The sequence below is a fragment of the Apodemus sylvaticus genome, chromosome 3 (genome assembly GCF_947179515.1).
Source record: "Apodemus sylvaticus chromosome 3, mApoSyl1.1, whole genome shotgun sequence".
NCBI classification, from domain to species: domain Eukaryota; kingdom Metazoa; phylum Chordata; class Mammalia; order Rodentia; family Muridae; genus Apodemus; species Apodemus sylvaticus.
Genome location: NC_067474.1, coordinates 96396778 through 96422147, shown reverse-complemented (window position 1 = coordinate 96422147; position 25370 = coordinate 96396778). Strand labels below are relative to the sequence as shown.

The window sequence follows — 25370 nt, the reverse complement described above, 5'->3', positions numbered from 1 at the left end:
TGACTGTAGAGGCCAGGAAGCTAGGAGCAGGGCTAGCAAAGGGGGAAAAGAAGGCAGACGGCATGCGCTACAGTCACTGAGGAGGCCAACACTAAAGGCAGAATGGTTTGAGCAGAGACCCTTGAGGGAGTCCCTTGAGGGAGTCAAGGGACCTCAGAGCAGAGGGGATAGAGAAATGCTTAGCAGAAGCGTGCCTTCGTGAAGAGGCACGTGAAGTCTACTGTCTTACGATCTCATTTTTCAAAAGATTAAAAGAGGAGGGGAAACCAAGAAAAGGAATAACAGTTGAGAATACTTTTAGCTATCCTGGGATTTTTGTTATTCCAGATGAATTTGAGAATTGCTCTTTCTAACTCTATGAAGAACTGAGTTGGGATTTTGATGGGGACTGCGCTGAATCTGTAGATTGCTTTTGGCAAGATGGCCATTTTAACTATATTAATCCTGACAATCCACGAGCATGGAAGATTTTTCTGTTTTCTGAGGTCTTCTTCCATTTCCTTCTTTAGAGACCTGAAGTTCTTCTCATTCAGATCTTTCACTTGTTTGGTTACTTTATATTGTTTTTGGCTATTGTGAAGGGTGTCATTTCCCTGATTTATTGCTCAGCTTGCTTATCTTTTGGGTATAAGAAGGCTACTGATTTGCTTGAGTTGATTTTATAACCAGCCCCTTTGCTGAAGTTCTCCTATCAGATGTAGGAGTTCTCTAGTGGAGTTTTTTGGGTCACTTAAGTATACTATCATATCATCTGCAAATAGTGATAGTATCCGGGACCTCAAGCAGTACTACAGAGCAATAGTGTTAAAAACTGCATGGTATCTGTACAGTGACAGGCAGGTACATCAATGGAATATGATTGAAGACCCAGAAATGAACCCACAAACCTATGGTCACTTGATCTGTGACAAAGGAGTTGAAACCATCCAGTGGAAAAAAGATAGCCTTTTCAACAAACAGTGCTGGCTCAACTGGAGGTCAGCATGCAGAAGAAAGCTAATTGATCCATTCTTATCTCCTTGTACTAAGCTCAACTCCAAGTGGATCAAGGACTTCCACATAAAACCAGACACAATGAAACTAATAGAAAAGAAACTGGGGAAGACCCTTGAGGACATGGGCACAGGGAAAAAGTTCCTGAATAGAACACCAATAACTTGTGCTCTAAGATCAAGAATTGACAAATGAGACCTCACAAAATTACAAAGTTTCTGTAAGGCAAAGGACACTGTCAAGCAGACAAAACGGCAACCAACAAATTGGGAAAGGATCTTCACCAACCCTACATCCGACCAAGGGCTAATATCCAATATATACAAAGAACTCAAGAAGTTAGACTGCAGAGAGCCAAATAACCCTATTAAAAAAATGGGGGTACAGAACTAAACAAAGAATTTTCACCTTAAGAACTTTGAATGGCTGAGAAGCATCTTAAAAAATGTTCAGCATCACTAGTCATTAGGGAAATGCAAATCAAAACAACCCTGAGATTTCACCTCACACCAGTGAGAATGGCTAAGATTAAAAACTCAGGAGACAGCAAGTGTTGGCGAGGATGTGGAGAAAGAGGAACACTCCTCCACTGCTGGTGGGAATGCAACTTGGTACCACCACTCTGGAAATCAGTCTGGCGGTTCCTCAGAAAACTGGGCATAACACTTCCAGAGGACCGTGCAATACCACTCCTGGGCATATACCCAGAGGATTCCCTAGCATGTAATAAGGATACATGCTCCACTATGTTCATAGCAGCCCTATTTATAATAGCCAGAAGCTGGAAAGAACCCAGATGCCCCTCGTTGGAGGAATGGATACAGAAAATGTGGTATATTTACACAATGGAATACTACTCAGCTATTAAAAATAATGAATTCATGAAATTTTTAGGCAAATGATTGGATCTGGAAAATATCATCCTAAGTGAGGTAACCCAATCACAAAAGAACACTCATGGAATGCAGTCACTGATAAGTGGATATTAGCTTAGAAGTGCTGAGTACCCAAGACAATTCACATATCAAATGACTCCCAAGAAGAAGGAAGGAGAGTTCCCTGGTCCTAGAAAGGCTTGATGCAACATTGTAGGGGAGTACCAGGACAGAGAAGTAGGAACGGGTAGATCAGAGAACGAGCGGAGAGAAGAGGGCTTATGGGACTTTTGGAAAGGGGAGAACCAGGAAAGGGAAAATCATTTGGAATGTAAACAAAGAATATAAAAAAAAATAAAATAAAAAAGAAAGGGAATAATATTTGAAATGTAAATAAAGAATATATCTAATAAAAATGTAAATAAATAAATAAATAAATAAATAAAAGTTTAAAAGAAAGTATCCTGCATAGGTGGGCAATGCTGTTTCAAGAAGCCATGGAACCAGATATAGGTTGCCCCCCCCCCCCATGAGCTTTTAGTGAGGGTAACCCCGAAGGACTGGAAAAGAATACAAGCTATTACCTTTGTCATTCATTGCCTACCACAACTAGTGAACCTATTACTAAAGACAGCACAGTCTTTGGTTGCAGGACATCAAAAATCATGCTGTAACTGAAATGAAGGTTACCCCACCCCACCCCACCCCCACCCCTGCTGGACAGCTTTCTGAGAGCCAGAAAGTGCTACACGTAGGCTGCTGGGAGAGAAAAATCAGCACGAGCCTCACTCAGCTGTAAACCCTGCAGGCTGTGACGCCAAACCTTTTGAGCAAGACACAGCTACAGGTGCAATCGATGCATGACTGTTGTGTAGTGACCAACCACTCTCTGCTCAGATCTGAGGCCTAGGCCACTGATGGGAATCCATGCCCAGTATTGCAAACCTAGTCACTGTAGCTGGGAGGTCACAGGCCCCAGGTAGGGGGATACGGAATCTGGGGAGTGAGAATGGGGGTCACAGCTACTAGTGTTGTTTTGCTAAATAGACATGGTGTCAAACTGCCTCCCAAATCTTTATGTTTCTACCCACAGTACTTCTCCCAGTCTTAGTTAAGGACTATTCATAACTGATGGAAACTGTTGTGAAAACATGACTGTTGGATTGTTCATCCCCAAACAAGACATTTATATCACCCCCCTCCAAAGCTCAAAGAACGTTACTGAGGAGGGGGTAGAAAAATGGGGGAGTCAGGAATGTGGAAGGGTGCCATGAAGACCATCTGCCCACCACAGCACCACTACTGCACTCTCGGACTCACAGTGGCTGTGATCGCCAGCACAGGAACTACACAAAGTCAATATTTTGTCATGAACAGGGGAGTGGCTCAGGAGGCCCCACCCCCTCACACACCCCCAGAGGCTGCTGGGGTTGATGGTTGCTGGGAAAAGGGAACATTTATTTTAGTATTAGAGTTACTGGTAAGGCGCTCCAGCAAATAACCTCCCTACCCATGCTATACAAGCAGCATCAATTTAAACTTATACATGCATAAGAAGGAAAGATGGAAGGGGCAGAGGGAGGGAAGGAGGGAGGAAGGGAAGGAAGGAGGGCTAGGCAGTTTAGCAAGTACGGGAGGGAAATGAAATAGGGCACCAGGGAGAGAAAAATGTAATTAACATGTATGGAATTGTCAAAGCAAAATAAAGAAACATGAGAAGTATACCAATATCAGAAGGGAGGGGAGAAATAGTTCTCCCTCCCTCTGCAGAAAATTTTAATTGTTTTTTTATTCCAAATTGTCCTTTTCTAAGACCTGGTCTAGTCACATCTATGGTAGGAATGGTAAGAAATGAAGTAATAAAAGTATCATGTCTTACCTGCACCTACATCTCCCCTGAGAGCCAATCTGTGGCAGCATTAGCCTACAGTGTCACTGAACCATGTCCCATGGCTCCACACAAATACCATTAGCAAAGTAAGCAGTGCCCCAGGAGGAAAGGCTGTTTAAAACACACAAGAACATCTGAGAGCGGTGCCTCCCGGGACTCCTTCCCTGTACAAGCAATCATCAAGCAATCCCTAAGAAAAGAAAGACTGTCGTTCTAGGTATAGTCGATGAATCAGACATGTGAGCATTTGGTAAAACGAGCCGAAGGCAAGACACAGCACTCTGTGAAAGTACGAATAATTCTAAATGTCTAGATAGAAGGCAGCGGTGGAAGGCCAAGCCGTTACACAACATGTTGAGAGACTTGTGTGCAAAGTTAAAGAACTTAACTCTATCAGGAAAGTTGTAAGAAGACCTAAAATCCCAGAACATAGGCACTTAATAAGTGGACATGAGAATCAAGAACAGTAATAAAAACTAAGTAACAACAGTCACATAGAATGTGGTCAGAAAGAAAAGCAAGTCCTGAAAGTTAATTCTAGACTCTTACCAAAAGTCACGCAGACCAGTTCATGGAAAAGCAAAATGGGACAGAGACTGTAGAAAGTGTGTGAGCACACACGAGGCTGACCAGGGACAGGTGTGAGCACACACGAGGCTGACCAGGGACAAGTGTGAGCATACATGAGGCTGACCAGAGACAGGTGTGAGCACACACGAGGCTGACCAGGGACAAGTATGTGAGCACACATGAGGCTGACCAGAGACAAGTGTGAGCACACACGAGGCTGACCAGTGACAGGTATGTGAGGACACACGAGGCTGACCAGGGACAGGTGTGAGCACACACGAGGCTGACCAGGGACAAGTGTGAGCATACATGAGGCTGACCAGAGACAGGTGTGAGCACACACGAGGCTGACCAGGGACAAGTATGTGAGCACACATGAGGCTGACCAGAGACAAGTGTGAGCACACACGAGGCTGACCAGTGACAGGTATGTGAGGACACACGAGGCTAACCAGGGACAGGTGTGAGCACACACGAGGCTGACCAGGGACAAGTGTGTGAGCACACATGAGGCTGACCAGTGACAGGTGTGTGAGGACACACGAGGCTGACAGTGACAGGTGTGTGAGCACACACGAGGCTGACAGTGACAGGTGTGTGAGGACACACGAGGCTGACAGTGACAGCCTCACAAGCAGAAATAAAGTGAGCCCTGTATCTCAGGCTTTTAATGTGTCTCCCAAAAAAAAAAACTATGAAAATATAATGGCATACATGTGTCCATGAAAACACTGCCCAGAGCCGGGCGGTGGTGGCGAACACCTGTAATCCCAGCACTCTGGGAGGCAGAGGCAGGCGGATTTCTGAGTTCGAGGCCAGCCTGGTCTACAGAGTGAGTTCCAGGACAGCCAGGGCTACACAGAGAAACCCTGTCTCGAAAAAACCAAATCCAAACCCCCCCCCCAAAAAAAAGAAAAAAGAAAACGCCGCCCATGTGGAAACGCACACCTTTAATCCCAGAACTCAGGAAGCAGAGGCAGGCTGCTCTCCAAGTATGAAGCCAGCACGATTACAGAGTGCCATCATGAAACTTTGTATGCGAACAAAATAGCTAAAAAGTGATAACCAAAACAATAAACATCACCTCAGTCCACATTTGCACATGACAAATCTTCAGCTCCTGCACAGCTGAGTCCATTTTATAAATAATAAAACTAATCCAAGTCCTTAGGCTGGGCTCACCTCTTATTCGCAGCCTTCCCATCTGAAGAATTCAACTTTCCCCTCAAGTCCCAATAGGCCTTCCCAGGGGAAGCTGATGGAGCCAGGGCTGGGTGGCTCTTTCACATTAGCCTGGCGGCTGGCTGCGTGCCAGACTGCGCATGCTCCCTGGCTCCCTCCATCTCCCCTCATCCGCAGCATCAGAACCTTCACCGACCATGACCATCCGCTGTCTATCCTGACAGGCTTTCTCATCCTTCCCGTTCACAATGATCTAGACCGCTGTCTGATGTAACGCCCACTTAGGCACTTAGTCGCCATGTTGCTACTCACTGATTCCGTGTGTCTGAGCTTCTCTGGCCTCAATGCTTTGGACTGCTTGTTCCCAGAGGACACAAACTACTGACTATGCAGTCTGTCACAGGGCTCTATACCCTGTAGGCATCTACAAATCTGAGAGAATTAAGAAATTATAAAAAGCATCCCTGGGCTTACACAGTGTTTTGTCAAGAACAGCAACTGAGTAAAAACCTAATTGATGAGAAATGCTTTACAATGTAAAGAACAAGGAAGAAGATCTAATAAAGACAAGGTAATTTCCACATATATCTTAGAACTTACAAGCCAAAATTCTGTTTTAAATCGATTCTGGCTTTCCAGGGGGATCCTCAGAGATATACATTATTTACTGTGACGTTCTCTTGAAGAACAAAGCCTGTTTGATGGTCAGGCTAGAACCAGCTGTAGAGCAAATCTGCTCTACGAAAAAAAAAAAATTTTTTCTCCACCCAAGGATATTAAAGGCCAATATTTTAAAAACAAACAATAATGCACATCAATTTCATATGGGGCAAAAGCATTCCTCATACTGAAATAACCTTAGGCTGTTTAATTTGAAAATAATAATAACCTCAAATTCTTCCAGAACACCATTCTTGTCTTGAACTTTTAACAACTCCAAATATCTGATGTATATCATTTACCCAAATTTCTTTAGCATGACAAAGTTATTGTGTAATTTGACTATTTTTCTTTTTCTCACTGAAAAATTCAAAAGGCCATCCAAAATCTAGAGATAGGACACCTTCTTCCTTGGGGAAACAGGCTTTCAGGGCTGACTGCTTAGCTTGTGAAACCCCGCAATCTTTGAAATGCTGGGTCGGCAACCCAGGAAAGTGGTTGTTTTTAATCACATTATGCTGATCATTACGATAGTGCAAACTACAAACTGGTTTCAGACACCAAGGATTTCAGTCAGAATATCTTGTGTAAGTCACTATAAGACAATATTGAAACAATGACAAACACAAACATAAGCTGTAATACGTGTCTTTTAAAACAATGAGTATTTGTGGAGACTGGATCTCTCATACAGGGATCATGGGGATGAGATGACAAAGCCACTTTCAATGACAATTTGACAGTTCCTCAACAAGCTAAACGGAATCACCATATGACCTAGTGCTTATGTTACTGAATCACGTATAAACTATATGTGTATATACACATACATGAACCCTCAGATTCCATAACGATCATTTAATTAAAAATACTATCATTATATACATTAGCATGTCAAACACATGTCAAATGAAATACACCCAAGTTTATTTCTAATGCAATACAAATTATAAAATTCCCTTTAGCTCAACCAGATCCTCCTGAGGCAAGGAGGAGGAGTGACAGATAATCTCCTTATCATTAGACAGAGTAAAATGTAGTGATACCAAAAAAAAAGATATTTGGTTTGTTGACCTCTCTCTCTCTCTCTCTCTCTCTCTGTCTTCTTCCCTCCCTCTTTCCCTCCCCCCTTCTGGCCTCCTCTTAAAAATTTACAACATTCCAGCCCGGCAGTGGTGGCACACGCCTTTAATCCCAGCACTTGGGAGGCAAAGGCAGGCAGATTTCTGAGTTCGAGGCCAACCTGGTCTACAAAGTGAGTTCCAGGACAGACCGAACTACACAGAGAAACCCTGTCTCAAAAAAAACAAACAAAATAATAATAATAATAATAATAATTACAACATTCCTTTGGTAATTAATATATATTTTCCTTTAGTAATATATATATATATATATATATGTATATGTATATGTATACATATACATATATTACCTATTACCTTGCAACAAACCTTACACTATTTAATTGTTCATGCCTCTCCAACTAAATTTTTGATTTGGTTTGGTTTTTAAAAAGGTATCACACTTTTTGTTAGTACTTCCACAACTGTGTCCCATCATCATATAGTGCAGAGTGTATTTCTGATTAATTTTAACTAAATTATATAAAATTATGTTGATTTTTTTACCTATAACAGTAACTTTAAAATAGAGTGTTATAGTAACACTTCTATTTTCCAGAAAAAAATAACTAAGAGAAATATGAATTAAAAGAACTACCATTTGTGTAACCATGTAGATTATTTTAGCTTCTTCATGTATTATCATACTTAATTATTAGACACCAGAAATTACATAGAAATGTAAATCAGAGAATAAAGAACCGGTCTTACATTAGGCAGATTTTTCAGACACTGTTTTAAATTTAATAATCCCACGTACCTCTAAAAGAAACAGTGCTGCAGTAAAAAGGACTAAAGCTAAAGAAGACGATAATGCACTCAAATAGTCCATACGTTTCCCCTATACTTTATTTCTAAATGCCAGTGTCTTTAATGGTTACACTGCAACCTCCATTTTAATCCTGTTCCCAGAACTTCCTTCCAATACCTGTCCAAACCATAGTGTCCTCATTTGTGGGATAGAAACGATGTTTAAAGGACCCACCTGTCTCAGGTGGCTGGGTTTTCAGGGGGACGAAGCTTACAAAGGCATGCAAAATCACTGAGAACAAACCTAGCAGATATTATGTAAATTCAAATGCTGGTAGCATTAATGAAAATCATCATGTCAAAGAGACTTTCAAACACCCAGTAGAGGTACACGCTCATAATTCTGCTCCTGCACGGGTATGAACACAGTACATCAGGCTATCACATACACCTTCAGGAACGTGACCTCCAACATCAGCAGCAAGTTCCACGTCACTTCTGAATACGTTTTAGAATTATATAGAAAAATGTTTCATTATTTTACAGTCCTTTTTATGACTAAGTTTTTCAAATAAACTTAATAGCAAGAGAGGGAAAAATGCAATGAAGTACCACAGACCCCAATTTCTTTCATTGTTTACTCCAGTTTATTTTTTCTAACATTTTATTTATTTATTATGTTACGACGCATGTGTCATAACAACTCTTATAAAAGACAATGTTTAGTTAGGGATGGCTTATAGGTTCAAAGGCTCGGTCCATGGCCGTCATGGAAGGAAGTGGGCAGTGTCAGGGACGCAGGAGAAGACTGCCTTCCAGCAGATAGGAGGAGGGTCTCAAAGCCCACCCACAGCGACACACCTCCTCCAACAGGGTCACACCTCCTAATAGTGCCACTCCCTGGGCCAAGCATATTCAAGCCACCACATACATGCACCAAATAAACAAACATACCATTAAAAAATATTAAGTGAGTTGCTGTGCCATCCTACATATGTAGAATAAAATAGGTGAATTTAGAAGGCTGCTAGCAATCAAAATTAAATTAATGTAGCACTGAAAACAGAAAGTGAGTGAAGTATAAATATGTAAATATAGTGTACTGGCTGGTTTTGTGTGTCAACTTGACACAGGTTGGAGTTAGCACAGAGAAAGGAGCTTCAGTTGGAGAAGTCCTTCCATGAGATCCAGCTGTGGAGCATTTTCTCAATTAGTGATCAAGGGGGGAGGGCCCCTTGTGGGTGGCACCACCTTTGGGCTGGTAGTCTTGTGTTCTATAAGAGAGCAGGCTGATCAAGCCATGGGAAGAAAGCCAGTAAGAAACATCCCTCCATGGCCTCTGCATCAGCTCCTGCTTCCTGACCTGCTTGAGTTCCAGTCCTGACATCACTTTGGTGATGAACAACAGTGTGGAAGTATAAGCTAAATAAACCCTTTCCTCCCCAACTTGCTTCTTGGTCATGATGCTTGTGCAGGAATAGAAACCCTGACTAAGACATATAGCAATCTAAGACCTTACAAAGGTACATAAGCAATGTAATATAGAAAGTGTTGTCTTTATTGGCAATGTATGGTGCCCCGACATTAATTGCTGCACTTGCGGAGCAAAGGATCTCAGTGAGTTTAAGCCAGCTTAGTCTTCATAGGGAACTCCAGGCCAGCTAGGACTCCATAATGAAACTACAAACAAACAAGCAAAGAACAGAAAGAAAGAGGGGAAGCCTGGTGGAATTGTTTGTCACTACTCAACAATTTCACTAATCTACTAGCCTGATGTGGTATCATATGCCTGCAATCCTAAAGTTAAAAAATTGCCATGAGTTCAAAGCTAGTCACAGATACATAGCAAGACCAAACAAAACATAGCAAAAATATGAACCATTTAAATAAGTACTAAATTTTATTACTCACTGGGGAACACTAAACTTGATTTAATTTTAATTTAGAAATAAATGTCATATAACTACACACCTACAGTATGACTAATGTTTGAAAGGAAAAAGTGAAATTATATGTACAGATGCATATCAAATACAACTCTTTTAAATTGCTAAGAATTTTTAGAAAGATGACACAGACCATTTAGAAAACAATTTAATGTTTTCCTAAATATACACTTAGAATATAACCCAGACATCAGACTCCTAAGTATTTATACAAAAGAAATGAAACCTTGTGATCACACAAAAACATTTCAATGAATATTTAACCCCAACTGCCAAAAACCTAAGGAAGCCAAAGGCCCATTAGCAAGTGTGCAGAGATGAGAAAACAACTGTTTAGTGGCAAGCTAGCACTGTCCACCAGAATGAAAAGCAAGTGACTGCTGATACGCATGAACCATGGGTGACCTGGAGGACCGTGTGCTTGGCTGTGGCAGTGCACGGGGCGTCCTGGCAAGGGCATGCCTAAACAAAGGGCCACCAAGTAAGTCTGTGCCTCCTATGTGTGCCAAGTCTCACCAACTCCTAAGGCCATATAGTGAAGCAAATTACATGGGAATAACAGATGCAGGAAGAAAAATTAACCTGAGTTACCTCTACCAAGATGCCTCTACCAGGCATCACGGAGGTTTTAATTATGACTGATCATATAGATATAAAAACTAAAACTATGAAACTTTTAGAAAAAATAATAAGGGTTCATTATCTTCACTGCCTTAGGGTAACAAAAGATTATTATAATAAAATGTGATCTATGCAGATGCTGCACACATACCATGTTATTACATGCCGAGAAACCCAGGTAGACTGAAAATGTAAGCTTAAGACTCAACATTCTGAACCTATTAAGCATCATGGCCTAGCAACACAGCAGATGGAGTTTTTAATCCCCATGATTATATGAATATGTGGCTGGTTGGAAGCTACACTATATGGCCACTGCCCAGACATACAAAACAATATCATGCTGTGTCTCGCTGTCCTCCACTTTCCCAAGCCAGTATAATTCCTATCTGCAGTCTAAATCCTTATACAGAGATAAATGTAGCTCTCATCAACATCACAGGAGCTTCTCTCTCCAGCAGATGGAGAACCTTACAGAAAGACACAATAGTCCAAATGCAAAGAACAAGGAATAACAAGATTCCAGCCCCGACTGATACATATATGATGCAACACTACCCTTAACGGTTCAGGGAACACTGAAAAGGAGGGGATGAAAGGGTCATTAAGAACCAGAGGACCAGGATGTCTGCAGCAAGACTGTGCTTTTTACATGCAACAAGGTAGCTGCACCCAAGAAACTTTAACTGTAGAGGAATTTTAATCCAGCAATGTGGCTGCTCTGGCAAGGGAGCACATCCAGAGACGATAGTCTGTGTGATCTAGAATGACACCCTGAATCCCTCTGGCTGGGATACAGACATGCCTTTAGCATACACCTTTAATCCCAAACAATGAAGGTCAAGTTGGTTTGTAGAAGGAAGCAGACATAGCTGAAAGTGAGTGGCAGACAAAGTGACGAATTAGAGAAAGATTTGACGTAATGAGTCAGAGATAGGCCTCTCTCATGAGAACAGACAGGAATGAGAGGCAGCTTAGAGCGAGTTCAGTGCAATGGAGAGCAGTTCACTGAGTTCAGGCAGTGCAATGGAGTTGAGCTGGGCTGAGTCAGTGTGGCGCAGCAGTGCGGTGGAGAGCAGAGGCAGTTTTACCAGAACAATTTCACAGAAACACAGGTGAACACAGAATGAACCAGGTAATAAGGAGTCAGAAGATTACAAGACATTGCCATGACTAGTTTGAGACAAAGCAAGTCAGTAAGAAGACAAGAGAAGCCAGACTGAATCAGTCATCTTAGAAAGCCAGGACAGCTCAAGTGAGCCAGCCAGCAAAGGTCAAAAGGCTCAAAAGGGTGAGCTTATTCAACAGTAAGCCTCCAAGACGACAATTACATCAGGCAAATAAAAATTACTTTTACTCTTAACAGTATGGCTTGAATGATGATACGTCAGTTGACATGCCAGTGTGAATGGGAAAACTTCATGAAGTCCCCTCCTGGGTGAAGAAGCACTGCTGGGAGCGGGAGAATTAGTCTTCTCCAGGGATGAACACATAATTGATTATCCTGTACCAAAGACCAAAGAGTCCTCCCTGAAAACATACACATATAGCCAACAGTAAATGGACTCAGCAAGCTGTGTGTGTGTGCACACGCACGTTTGTGTGTGTGTGTGTGTGTGCTCAGCAAGCTGTGTGTGTGTGCACACGCACGTTTGTGTATGTGTGTGTGCGCGCGCACGTGCGCGTATGTACATGTAACAATAATAATTAAAGAAAAAGAGGCAAAGAATATAAGGAGAATGGAGGAGGAGAAGGAGAAGGGAAATTATATAATTATATTGTAATTTTTTTAATTGCAAGTTTAAAGTTTTCATTTAAGATACAGTTTCTACTAAGTATACCATTTTCACAACATATGAAATCAAATAACCAAAAGTTAAGCCATCACTGATAATAGATATCTGTATATTATAATGGATAGTTATATAGACATATAAAGCACTTCTAAAACTCAATACTAAAATAATAGTTCATTTTTAAGTAGACAAACACTTAAAGAGATGTTTTTTAAATGTACATTTGAAAGATACTCAGCCACCATTAATCACCAGGTGGAATTAAGCTAAGACAAAAAGTCAAATACCATCTGTAAACTTCAGTACCTAAAACTTAAAAAGAAAAAGGGAAACTCAACCTGTGAGAACATAAATGCTATTACCATTTCAGAAAAATACTTCATACAGTTTCTTACTAACATACAACTATGAACAACCTGACAACTGCAGACTTTGTAGGTAGCCAAGAAAAATGAAACCTTATGTTGACAAAGCACTTGTACAATAGTTTTTGCGTAAAACTCATTTATAATAGGTCCAAACTGAAAATGAAACAAGTATCCATCTACCTACTTTTAGTCAAATTGTGGGGTGGCTCTGAATGGAATACTGTTAAACCATAAAGAATAATAAACTATTGATACATAATAACGTAAGGAATATCATGTTCAATTATCAACATTGAGTGAAATAAGCCAGCTTCCACTAAATAAATACTCAATTATCCCATTTGTACAATATTCAAAATCTTGTGCAATCAATCAGTAATGATGAGCAGAATGATAGCTACCATGCAGTGAAAAATGACCAGCAGATAGCACTGGGGAGAGGGAACTTAAGAGTCCACTTCCAGTGGATAGACAGGGCCTCAAACCTGGGGACTGGGTTACCAACCCATAGTCAAAAACTCTGACCCAGAACTGTTCCTGTCTAAAACAACTGCAGGGACCAAAATGGAGAAGAGACTAAGAAAAAGGTCCAATGACCAGCCTAGCTTGGGATCCATCTCATGGGAGAAGGGGGCACCAAGGCCTGACACTATTACTGGTGCCATGGTGTCCTTACAGGGAGCCTGGCATGGCTGCCCTCTAAGAGGCCCTACCAGCAGCTAACTGATACAAATACTTATACCCAACCATTGAACTGAAGTCAGACACCCCTATCGTTGAATTAGGGGAAGGGTTGAAGAAGCTGAAGTGGAGAACAACCTCATAGGACACCATCAGTCTCAACTAACCCAGACCCCAGGGAGCTCCCAGGGACTGAGCCATTAACATACCAGCATACAGGGGCTGGCCCAAGGCCCCCGCACATACACAGCAGAGGACTGCCTGGGCTGGCCTCAGTAGGAGAAGATGTGCCTAATTGAGGAGACTTGAGGTTTCCTGGAGCTTGGGGTGGGGGAAGCACCCTCTCAGAGGCAGGGGAGAGGAAGAATGGGATGAGGAACTGTGGGAGGGAGAGCAGGGTGGAGGCAATGGCTGGAATATAAATAAATAAAATAAATTTCCAAAACTGACTGGCAGAGAGCACAGAATATTCTACTATAATGGAAATGTTTGAAGTCTTGGGAGAGTAATACTACATGAGTCCTTACATTAACCAAAATCCAACCTGGCCATGCTTGGAGGCACACACTTACAATGCCAGTACTATGAAGGCTGATACAGGAGAATTGGGAATCTGTGCTGCATAAAGACATCCAATTTCAGGGGCTTGTGGGGATCAAATTGTACCCTTGTGAGCTCCCTCCACTGAGTCACAGCTTTTCCTTCAGATTGAATATGTAAAGCACATCATACTACCTGCATATAATAAACAAAGATGGCTGCTTTTAGAAAATAAGTTTGTTGACTAATTCAAATCTGCATAGAAATGCCTAAGTTCACCTAGGGCCTATACTTTCTATTCTCAAGCAAAGCTAACACCTCAGAATTATTTTACAACTATAATTCCACCTCTCACATTAGGAAATATATGAGATCTTCACCATTACGACAAGATCTCTGAGGAAGGACAAGGCAGGAAGGATTTACTCTGGCCCATGAGCTTTTGGCTGTCACTACTAAACAACACAATGACATGTGACAAGGATAGGAAAACTCAGTTCACTTCATGGGAGAAGGGGCAGGAGCCAAGACACACCTTCCAGGATATATATCCCTGTAACTTACTTCCTCCAACCAGGATCCGCCTCCTGCTTTTCACCACCTCCCAATAACGCCATCACATACAACAGAGATTTAATTTGCTAGGTCCCAACACACAGGACTCTACCACTTCCCCAAAGCCCACCAATAGCCAGTAAACTCCCAGCTCAGGAGCTCCCAGAAGAACTTCATACTCAACCCCTAAGTCAGCCTAACACATTTAACCCCAAATGAGCTTAGGTGATACTTCAACTGAAGCACCCAAAATAGAATAAGCTGCACATAAGGATAGTTATCCCGATATTTTACCAGCCCTCCTAATGCTTTATTTTAAAAGTAAATAAAATATATATAATTTCTTCATTTAACCAAACATTATTTAAAAAAAAAAACTGTCTTCAAACTCAAGTAACAGAAAATCCTTAAAACAGACACACACAGAGAAAAAGGCACAGGTACTATGTCACAGCAGTGAAACAGGTAATGTGCCTTCCAACATTATATGAGAACAAGAATTACAATTTGAGGTCCTATTGAAAAATAGCTGTGAGGTGTATTTTATCTTCTATGCTACATTTGATTGGGAGCAGACGATTTAGGTAGTCAAGTGTACTTTCTCCAGGCAAACTATTACCATCTACCCATTGTTAGCTATTATTATTCCTATAAGGACTATTATTCCTATAAGGAGTAGCACAGTGAATGATGTGCATTTGCATGATCGTAACTTAAGCAAGTTCTATGAGGTCTGTAGAAACATTTAAACTGGCTTAGAGTTGAAGGAAATCATCGTAAGTGTGCTGGTGCACACCTTTAACCCCGGCACCTGCAGGCACAGCAAGGCTCAAGTCAGCCAGGGATACACAGGGAACCTCATCCAAAGAGAGAAGAAAACGGGAATGGTTAAACAAAGCAGCCCTTTTTAAAAATACTTTTGTTAATCTCTGCTAACTTTCCAGTGTTTCAATGAGATCCCTGAACCCTGCTCCCGACCCTGGGGAGCCCTGCGGCGCAGCCCACCTGTGCCCTTCTCTGCACCTCCAGCAGAAGCTCCGAGTACTGGAACTCCAGCTCCTTCTTTTGCTTCTGCCAGCAGCTCTCCTGGGCCTTGATCTGCTCCGCCACCTTGTTGAAGGTGTCTTCCTGGGTCTGCTGGAGCTCTCTCATCGTGTCGGACTTGTTTTTACAGATATACTCCAAGTGACTTATCTATCAGTGGAAATGAAGTATAGACTGTGACACGGCTTCACATCTGTGGATGACAGACTCAAGAAAAGACCTACAATCTCCACTATATCTTACCCCTAAGATTACATAAATATATTAAGTTAAAGTGTAAATAAAATAAGAACCAGAACTTATGAGGGTAAATTAGACAGTTTAGCAGAAAATGGCATCATAAACAATGAATTTTATTTTTCCTCCTTCTAATAAGGTAGCTTTTACTGTTATCAACTTTACAGAAACAATTTAGAAAATCATTCTTACTTCTAGAACCGAAGCTCAGGCTATTTCAGATGTCTCTCAGTGAGAAAGAAATACTTATTTAAATGAGACTTATAAATGCACATACATTTTATATGTAATAATGCAGACTATCACCTCCAGTTTTCATATTAACAAACATTAAAAAGAAAAGCCTTCTCTTCTAACACGCATGCCAATCAATGTTCTGAAGCTATGAGCAACTGTTAAAAACATCATTGCCGAGACACAGAGCATTTATTTAATTTACTTAATTATCAGCCTGTGTTAACCCACTGCACACAGACTCACAGTCCCAGCAGTCCCTCTGTTCCTCACAGTTTATTCTCCCACTTCTCAGACCTACTTCACAAGGCCTTGGGTTATACTCTCAATATGCTGAAGATAGAATGCTCAATAATATGATTGTACCTTGAAGTTGGACCATTTTGTTAATACAACATATATTTTTTAAACTCTTAACAGCAACTATCATGTGACTGAGATCCAGATATTACACTACAATGTATTTGTCACAAACACAGTACTGATCAGTTCAACAGTCCCAGGGGGAAGAAACAGTATCTTAAATGGCAACATCTATGACCTGATACACCTCTTAACTTTCTATAGCAAGAGCGGGGCTCTTTTTTTTCCCCTCTGTTTCAAAAAGACTGAATTCCTGGTAAAGTAACCATGAAGTCTACTGTTTTCAGAGATAACATATACATTTCCCCTTTGCAAGTATGGGTTATCATTTTCTCACACAGTTTGTGGCATTTGAAGAAACAAGTCAAAATGTAATTTAAAATGTTCTAAGTACTTTTAAAACAACACTTCATATTTCCTAAGCAAAGACTTTTAAGATGATGTTTTTGAATAACTACATCCTGTTTCTATTTTATGCTAACATAAAGAGTTGGTTTATTAATGTAAATGACTAAGTTCTTTGAATTGCTTCATCAGTAAGATTAATTTATTTTCTCTTAATTAGGTCCCTGTGGCTAATACTGGCTAGTAGTATTAGCATGTCCTGCACAGAAAGTGGAGCTTAGAGACTTCATACAGACTTCAGTCACATTTACATGCCCACAGCAATGGCATCAAACTGAGCTGTAGACAAGCCATAATTAATGGTACTGAATTATTAACATCCAAATTCTTTTTGAAATAAGATGAATGTCAGCCTCTCTTAATGATACTGTGATGTGGACAAATGTCACTGGATTTAATGGAGGTGCCTGGTGCCTGAGGACAGCTACCTTCTCATTAGCCCTGTTAAGGTCCGCAATGAGGGCATCAACATTCTCCTGCAAGACTGCGCAAAGCTCGGACCAAGAGAATTTATCCAGCATGCCTTCTGGTTGTTTTATGAGCACACAGCCTGCCACCAAGTGCTGGTACAAGGTGTGAAGGAAGGTTAGCTTCTCCTGCAAGGAAAAAAAGGACTCGGTAACTCCTGAATACAAACACCGTAGGAAGTAGAATACACAATACAAATAGTAAAGATTTTTTTTAATTCTAGAATGAAAATACTCAAGTTAGACGTCCTTTTTTTTTCCACATTCAGAAACAAGCATTAAAAGAAATACAAGCATTAAATGAATACAAAACACAAGTGTAATTAAATGCCGGAACACCAGACCTGTGATCTAGCTTACTACTGCTGGGGATGTGAGCACCTGTTTACGTCTAAGTTTTATTATCTGTAACACATGGTATCTGGGTTAATTATATTAAAAGAACCTTTCATTTGGAGTCAATATAGTAATCCTTTATTTTCCTATATTCTTAGAAACAGGTGTTAGGTCATGAAATGGCGTGGAGATAAGAGTGTTATTCCTCTCTAGGGAAAGGCAAGGTACGTTACATGTCTGCAATCACACAGCGTTCTTCCTCCCCACAGACTTGACTCTACTTATCACATATAGGAAATCTATCCCAACCCCCTTAGGCAAGCACACAGAGATATGAAAGATATAGAAGAAGGGTTCATTTGTTTTCCCCCACTTAGAGGTTTATATTGCACACTAGGCATCTGTGGGTGTTTAAGTATTACAAAGTAACAGAGCAATTTAAAGAGGACACATTTTCAAAACTGTCCAATTAGAAACATGCCTGGAAGTCCCTTTAAAAGCTTATTGTCATTATGATCATTAACTATCCATTGCCAAGCTGGAGAAGATATTTACTCTGTTCTAGAACCCAGTATGACCCTGACTTATCTTGAACACACTTAGAGGATTTAGTTACTAAGATGACATCTTTACAGACATTTCATCTCAAAGGATGAAACTTAGAAGAAGAAGTAACTATGATGCTGTAAAATGAACATCTTATGCAGATAAAATCAGTTCCCTCAAAATGTCTCTATATATCAGCAGAAGGGAAAACAATCTTGAAAGAAGAAAAACTAGGAGAAAATGAAAATTAAAGTGTATATTTAAAAACAAACTAAATATAGTATATCTGATGGTTTATATATACTTGGCCCAGGGAGTGGCACTATTAGAAGGTATGGCCCTGTTAGAGTAGGTGTGTCACTGTGGGTGTGGGCTTTAAGACCCTAGCTGCCTGGAAGCCAGTATTCTGCTAGCAGCATTCAGATGAAGATATAGAACTCTCAACTCCTCCTGCACCATGCCTACCTGGATGCTGCCATGCTCCCACCTTGATGATAATGGACTGAATCTCTGAACCTGTAAGTTAGCCTCAATTAAATGTTGTACTTTATGAGAGTTGCCTTGGTTATGGTGTCTGTACACAGCAGAAAAACCCTAACTAAGTATATTAAAAGTTTTGCTTTGTTATTGGAAATTATAGCAACCATTTTCCTAAACATTTCAAAATAAAGAACATTAATTCACTTATATACTATCTCATTTTTTTCAGATATAGTAATTTAAAAATAAAACTAAAATTAAACAAATAAATAAAAAACCCACTGGCTCAAGAAATAAAAATTGATGTGCAGGATGGCACATGCCTTTAGTCCCAACACTTAGGAGGCAGAGATAGGAAGACCTCTGTTGACTTTGGAGCCAACTTGGTCTACATAGTGAGTTCCAGGATAGCCTGAGCTCTGTGGAGAGACCCTGTCAGGAAGAGGAGGAGGAGGCAGCGGAGAAGTCAGGCTCCTAATTTCCCTTGATCACTGTCTGATGATATACACAACAACTCCAACCCCTTCATGTGGACACAACTGAAATCCCAGACCTGAAGACTGGAAATAATGTTTCCTTTTTACTCTCTTGGCACTGCCATTTGTACTTGCTGAAGTAACGAATTCAAATGCAGGAATTTAGATAAACAAACCCACCAATGACCCCAGAAGTAAAAGAAAACTATATTCAGAACAGGCTCATATAGAATATGAAATTTTTGTCATATTTTAAGAAGTCACTGATAGGACTGAGGAGACAACTGAGCAGTTAAGCACACTGACTGCTCTTGCACAGGACACAGGTTCAAATCCCAGCAGCAGCATGTTGGCTTGCAAATTCTACAGTGAGATAGGGTGTAAGGTTCTCGTGCCCTCGTCTGGCCCCTGTGGGCATCAGACATCCACATGCTGCACAGCACACATGCAGGCGAAATGCCCACAGGCATAAAAATAAAAATAAATAAATCTCAACAGAATTTTAATAGATAAGGACAGATAGGTAGGTAACTGAGTTTTCCCAATTTTCCTTAGTAGCTCATAATTATAAAGGAAAAGAAAGCTGTCTGGAGATATTAGTATTGTTTTACAATTAGGGAAATTGAGGCACAGGGCAACAAACCTGCAGGGCTCGCCCACAGCCATGTTTGGTGTAAACACAAAAACCAGGACCCAGGTCCAAATCTATTTGGTTACACAAAGATTCTTTCCATCGAGCCAAGCTGTAGGATGACTCTAATAAAAAACAAAATTATGTTGTTACTGGCAAGCAGGCCACCCTCGACGGGCCAATAAGGAACATGGCATCGTGAGACACGACAGATCCAAGCAGGGAAGAAAGTTGACGGTCCAAGTGACATGAGGGCTGAACTAGGTCGCTTTCGTTTCTCACAGAGCAGGAAGTGATTTTGCAGCTGCGAGGAACATTTCAAAATGTGACACTCAGAACATTTTTTTAAATGAAATCAAATACGGGTAACACTGGTCACTGGGTATGTGATGCAGAGGGCTGAGGTCCGGGCCAGGCCTCCCCGCTCCCCTCTGTCTGGGGCAGGCGATACCTCAGCGTCCTTCCGGAAGGCCTGCGACAGCTTCTGCAGCTCGCTCTCACACTGCGCGGCACAGGCCTTCTCCTTCTCCCAAGCGCGCAGCACGTTCTGCAGCTCGGCTTTCAACGAGGTTGTGAGAGCCTCCCGGTCTGCGCACTTAGCGCGCAGGTGGCTCAGCTCCTTGTGGGCCTCGGTCAGCTTATCCTGCAGCTCCTGTCAGAGACACCGAGTACAGAGACTGTAGGGATGGCGGGAATGAGAGGCACACAAGTAACAAACACATGGTGGAAACCTTCAAAACACTAGTGTGAAATAATCACCATTTGCTAAACGTTTAGGGTATTTTACAGAATCTATTTTCCAAGTAGAACATTTTCATTCAAAATTAGAACCTTTGTAATGTCTAAATGCATATTTACATTTTACTAAAACTGCTTATTCCTAAAAGTTACTTAAAATAAGTTTTCCATTCAATTCATTATTTTAAAAGGATACTTTAAAATTAAAAAGAATTAAAACTTTAATAAGACTTAAGTAATACAAAACCATAAATCTCTTTACCTCTAATATAAGGACATATACTCTCCATATGACATTCCAATACTAATACTGATAAAAAAAAAAATCTGAACAATGAGACCTAAATTTCTACTAAACTATGCTATCAAACAGTCCATTAAAACTCGGGTTTAACAAATACTGGGAAACTAAAATTTTGCAACTCTAGCCAAAACTAACACAGAAAATAAAATCAACTATTCTCCTGAGCCGTAGCAACCTGTGGTCTCAGCCCATTAACCAGGCAGGATGTACTACAAACAATGGCTCTACCCAGAAAAGACAGAAACTGACACTCCAACGCAGGCACATCGTGTGTTCAATACTTATCAAGCAGGGCATTCAATCTCAAGCACTTTAGTCTGTAACGTTATAATCACATCAGGGACATAAAGTTTTCCTTTAACCAAAACAGTTTGATGCTTTATAAATAGAAATGTGCATTCAAAAATACTTTGAAAAATGGAAGCTTTATTTTCGGGTATCTCTAAAATAATCCCTTTATAATCGTCTATTAACAAAAGGAAAAAGTTATCTTGAATTGCAATACCTTTATATTTTTAATGTGAGAGTCAATCTTTTGTTTGGTAGAATCGAGTTCATTGGATGTCTTTTCCTTGGCATCATTTATGTTGTTTAGCTGATGAAAGAAAAATAGTTTTTTTGTCATTTCTTCAAGGAGTGATCCAAAAGCTAACATTCAAATGGTTGCTGTGCAATTACTTAGGCATAACTATTCCAACCATGATTGAGTCTTCAGCGCAACCCTTCTCCTGGTTAAAAGCTATGCAGTTTCTGTCACACGCCCCCCTGGCTGCAAAGAGAGCATTCTGCCTTAAACCGCCAGGGATGTTCTTATTGGGCCTGCTATCTAGATAAAAGAATTTCGTTCTTACTGTAAACATAGCTTTATTCTTAAAATCCTACTGGACTGAGTGCCAGAAGCAGTGGCATCTATGAGGGAAGAGGAGAGGACAGTCAGGAGACTGTTGCTTTACATCAAGAGGGTACTCGCTGGTCCCTCACTCGGCATGACAGCTTCGGGGTCAGTCACTGGCAGTCCTACTGGGAAGGCTGTGGCAGGTCATCAGTTGGTCCTGCTCCGCCTGTGATTTATTTTCTTTGACAGTTCATTCTTCTTTCTGTCAGGCTGCTCTTTTTGCTTTCTTTGCGGCCACCCCCTTGGTCTCCCCACTGCTGTCTCTGGCACTGGTGCACAACAAAGCACATTGCTAAGCCAAAGCCTGCTGCGTCGACTTTTCAACTGTGCTGAGGATCATGTGACATTCATCCTCCCAAATAACAATTCGCTGTGGGTAATGTTCCTAGTTACTCCACAGCTTCCAGGCCTAGGCCTCAGAAGAACTTCAAAACTACTAACAATCCAGGGTGTCTTGTCTCTCTAGGAAAGACTTAGAAATGTCTGTTCTTCAAAGAATTTAATTAATTTAGTGGTCACTTTTTTCTTGTGAACAATTATAGAAGGTGTTTTAAAAACAGACTAATCCTCCTTTGTCCACCCTGCACACCTAAAATAAAATCAGCCTCTACCAATATAGTATACAAAGTGAATTTCCAGGTTTTGAGTTACATAAAACAAAGAAATTAACTCTAAGCTATGTGACTTGCGTAGCTATGGCTATACAGAGATCTGTTGTTTTGCTAACTAATGTAGTTACTACATATGCTAATTTGACAAGAAATATCTAGACAAACTCTTCAATTTTTAAAGCATGCATTCATAAAATATTTTAATACCCAAGAACATTATTAGCTCACATATTAAACAATACAAATGAGAAGACAACCAGAAGCATGAGCCTTTTTAATCTGCAAATTAACAGCTTTCAGTCTACATCAAACGGATATTTGTTTTTAAAAACTTCTAACAACACTTAACTCCCTTTAGAGCACAAAAATTAATTTCTGTTTTTTATTAAGATTTCTGTGGTTTAGAAACCATTAAACTCTTAATGAAACCTAAATTCTCTGAGCTACCCACAGATCACAAACATGCTGACATTTAAATGAAGAACATTTCACTTAAATTCTCTGCACAGGCCAAGTGACAGGATCCTTTCATTGTGTGTCTGCAGAATTAAAAATGGGAGTGAGACACTACTTTAGGCCACACTTGAAGAAAGAATGGTGACAGGGGTTTATTATTTCTGTATCTGTGAAGCTGTCAATTCAACATCCCCAATCTTTTTGACCTTTGTAACAAGCAAGGGCTGCATACTGGTACTGCCTGAAGGCCGTGTGTGGAGCCAAAGAGCCCACGTGTTACCTCATTAGACGCATCTTCCAGCTTGTTCTGGTAATCTGTCAAGGTCCGCCTCAAAGTCTCAAGGACGACAGAGAAGCTGGGAGGCTTATCTTTGTCCTTGTGGATGCCTGGAGAAAAGTTGGGATGAAAACACACCCTTAAAGTCACATAGGCTCAAAAGCTAAGCAAACAGTAACAGAGACATTACAATTAGTAAGAAAGCCAAAAAGACATGAAACATTGAACAGAAATTTATTCTCTAGGCACATGGCTGTACAGCCAAGTACTGATACTGTTTCTAAATAAATGACCAAACTAAAACTCATAATATAGTAAGTTGAAGACACTTTTCTTCCCCCATATCACCTAAGCCACAGCACGGATGTACAGAGCTATAATCTAACAATTAAATCATCTCTACTAGCATTGTTAAGATCAATTATGTATATTTACTGTCTCTGTGTATGATCAGTCAGGCATTTTACAATAAGCTATTTTGCTTATACACTAACTTCTCAATCAGGAATATACCATTTCCTACTATGTTTAGAAATAATTTTTAATGCCTAAAATTTTCAAATTGTAATTTCAAATAAACAATAAAAAATTCTACTAAACACATAGCTCATACAATGTTTTGAAGAAACTACTCATAGCTTATATTTATTATAAAAATATTAATCTTTCCATATTATACTCTCAAACCACTTTACTATAGTTGGAACATAAGTCAAATTAATGGGGCCAATCAAGGTTACATGGTCAAATATAATTCCAAATACTATGTCAAAAGAATAAAAAGTAATACTATATTAAGCTGATTTTTATTTACCATTCTTTAAAAATTAAAAAAGTATCAAATTTTTTGAATATTTTGAAAATATTTAGGCAAAACATATTTTTCTCTCCATTATATTTTATAATCCAACTATTTCACTATATAATAAACATTTTCATTAAAGGAAAACTGTTAAAGAAGCATTTGGAGGTAGGCATAGTAGCACATGCCTTTAATCCTAGCACTGAGGAGGCAGACAGACAGATTTCTGTGAGTTGAAGGCCAGCCTAGTCTACAAGGTAAGTTTTAGGCTAGCAAGGACTAACTAGTGAGGCTTTGTCTTTAAAAACTAAAAATAAATAAAAGAAGAATTTGAAATATATGTTTTATGGTTTGCTCCTTCATAACTAACTGAATCCCCACTGTGTATTAACTTCGGGCATTTAGACATTCGGAAGTGAGAAAGGTCAGGGGAGTAGTGTCTGCCCATATGAAATGCACAGTGCAATCAGAGGAGGAGGGAGGGGCTATACAATGATTGACATCATTCATCCATTTCTCAAGTAGTCAAGTGCAGACACGGGCTGAAGGGCAGACTAAGGACAGGTACTGGCCATTTGTCAGAGGCCCCTGAGCAGGAAGGAAGGAGAAGGTGGCAGAGGAAGGCCTAGCTCCCCTGGCTTCTCCAAATGAAGCATCTACATCCCACCATTCCCACAGAAAGAAGACTAAACTGTTCTCACGGCTGCACAGAAAGAGGAACAGGAACTCACAGGGGACAGGAAAGAAGGAAAGAAGGCAAGAGTAAAGAGGAGATGGCAACAAAGTTCTCAGTCAGAGGTAAATCTACTTTATTCATCTCAGAATATTGCTGATATTTATGGCTTTAATTTAGAGAAAATATTAATAAAGTTAAGACATTTAGCAAAGTATGCTTAAATACTATCTTCAGTATAAAGACAAGTTATATTTTCTTAAGTAAAGCCAAAATATTCAACTTAAAAAGTAATGTGAAGCAATACTAAACAGAAAAAAAAAACAGACATGCTAGGCCTCAAGAGCAGAGCAGAGGGCACAGCTAGCACGCACTCTGAGATGGAAAGGTGATTCATGCACTTTTTTCTCCAACACAGCATTTTCTCAGTTATTAGCGGAATCTCTCACAATGTACCCTGATCACGCTTGAGTCCCACTCCCCCAGGATCACCCTCCCACTCGTGTGCCCTCCCCCACCAAGAAGGAGAAAAGTATAGCAAGTCCAACCTGTGTTTCCCACACACTCATTGAAGCATGTGAGACTCCCAGCCCAGTATAGAGACTGAGTCCTTCCCCAGCCCCTCCCAGAAGCCACCAGCTACATTTCAGCATCCTTATCCAATTTTAAAGGCCTCTCTTCAACAGCTTCATGTCTAGACTGTTTCTTTATTGGAAGAAGGGTGGGCACAGCAGCCTTCAGTGTCTCTCCTTCTCAGTTATGAGTCATTGATACCACTGCAAAAGATGCCACCCTGCCAAGAGCAGCCAGGGGCAGGCAGCATGGACCACAGACATCAGCATG

General features: G+C 40.5%; 1 protein-coding gene across 1 annotated transcript in view; it reads right to left on the bottom strand.

Annotated features, from left to right (window-relative positions):
• Ccdc171 (coiled-coil domain containing 171) overlaps positions 1–25370 on the bottom strand; it is a 338028-nt gene that overhangs the window by 208509 nt on the left and 104149 nt on the right. The window contains exons 12-16 of the mRNA XM_052176698.1: positions 23056–23162; positions 21319–21408; positions 20223–20423; positions 17264–17431; positions 15558–15746 (exon numbers count right to left, since the gene is read on the bottom strand). Of these exons, the coding sequence (XP_052032658.1) occupies positions 15558–15746; positions 17264–17431; positions 20223–20423; positions 21319–21408; positions 23056–23162 (755 nt within the window). The remainder of the gene's footprint in view (positions 1–15557; positions 15747–17263; positions 17432–20222; positions 20424–21318; positions 21409–23055; positions 23163–25370) is intronic.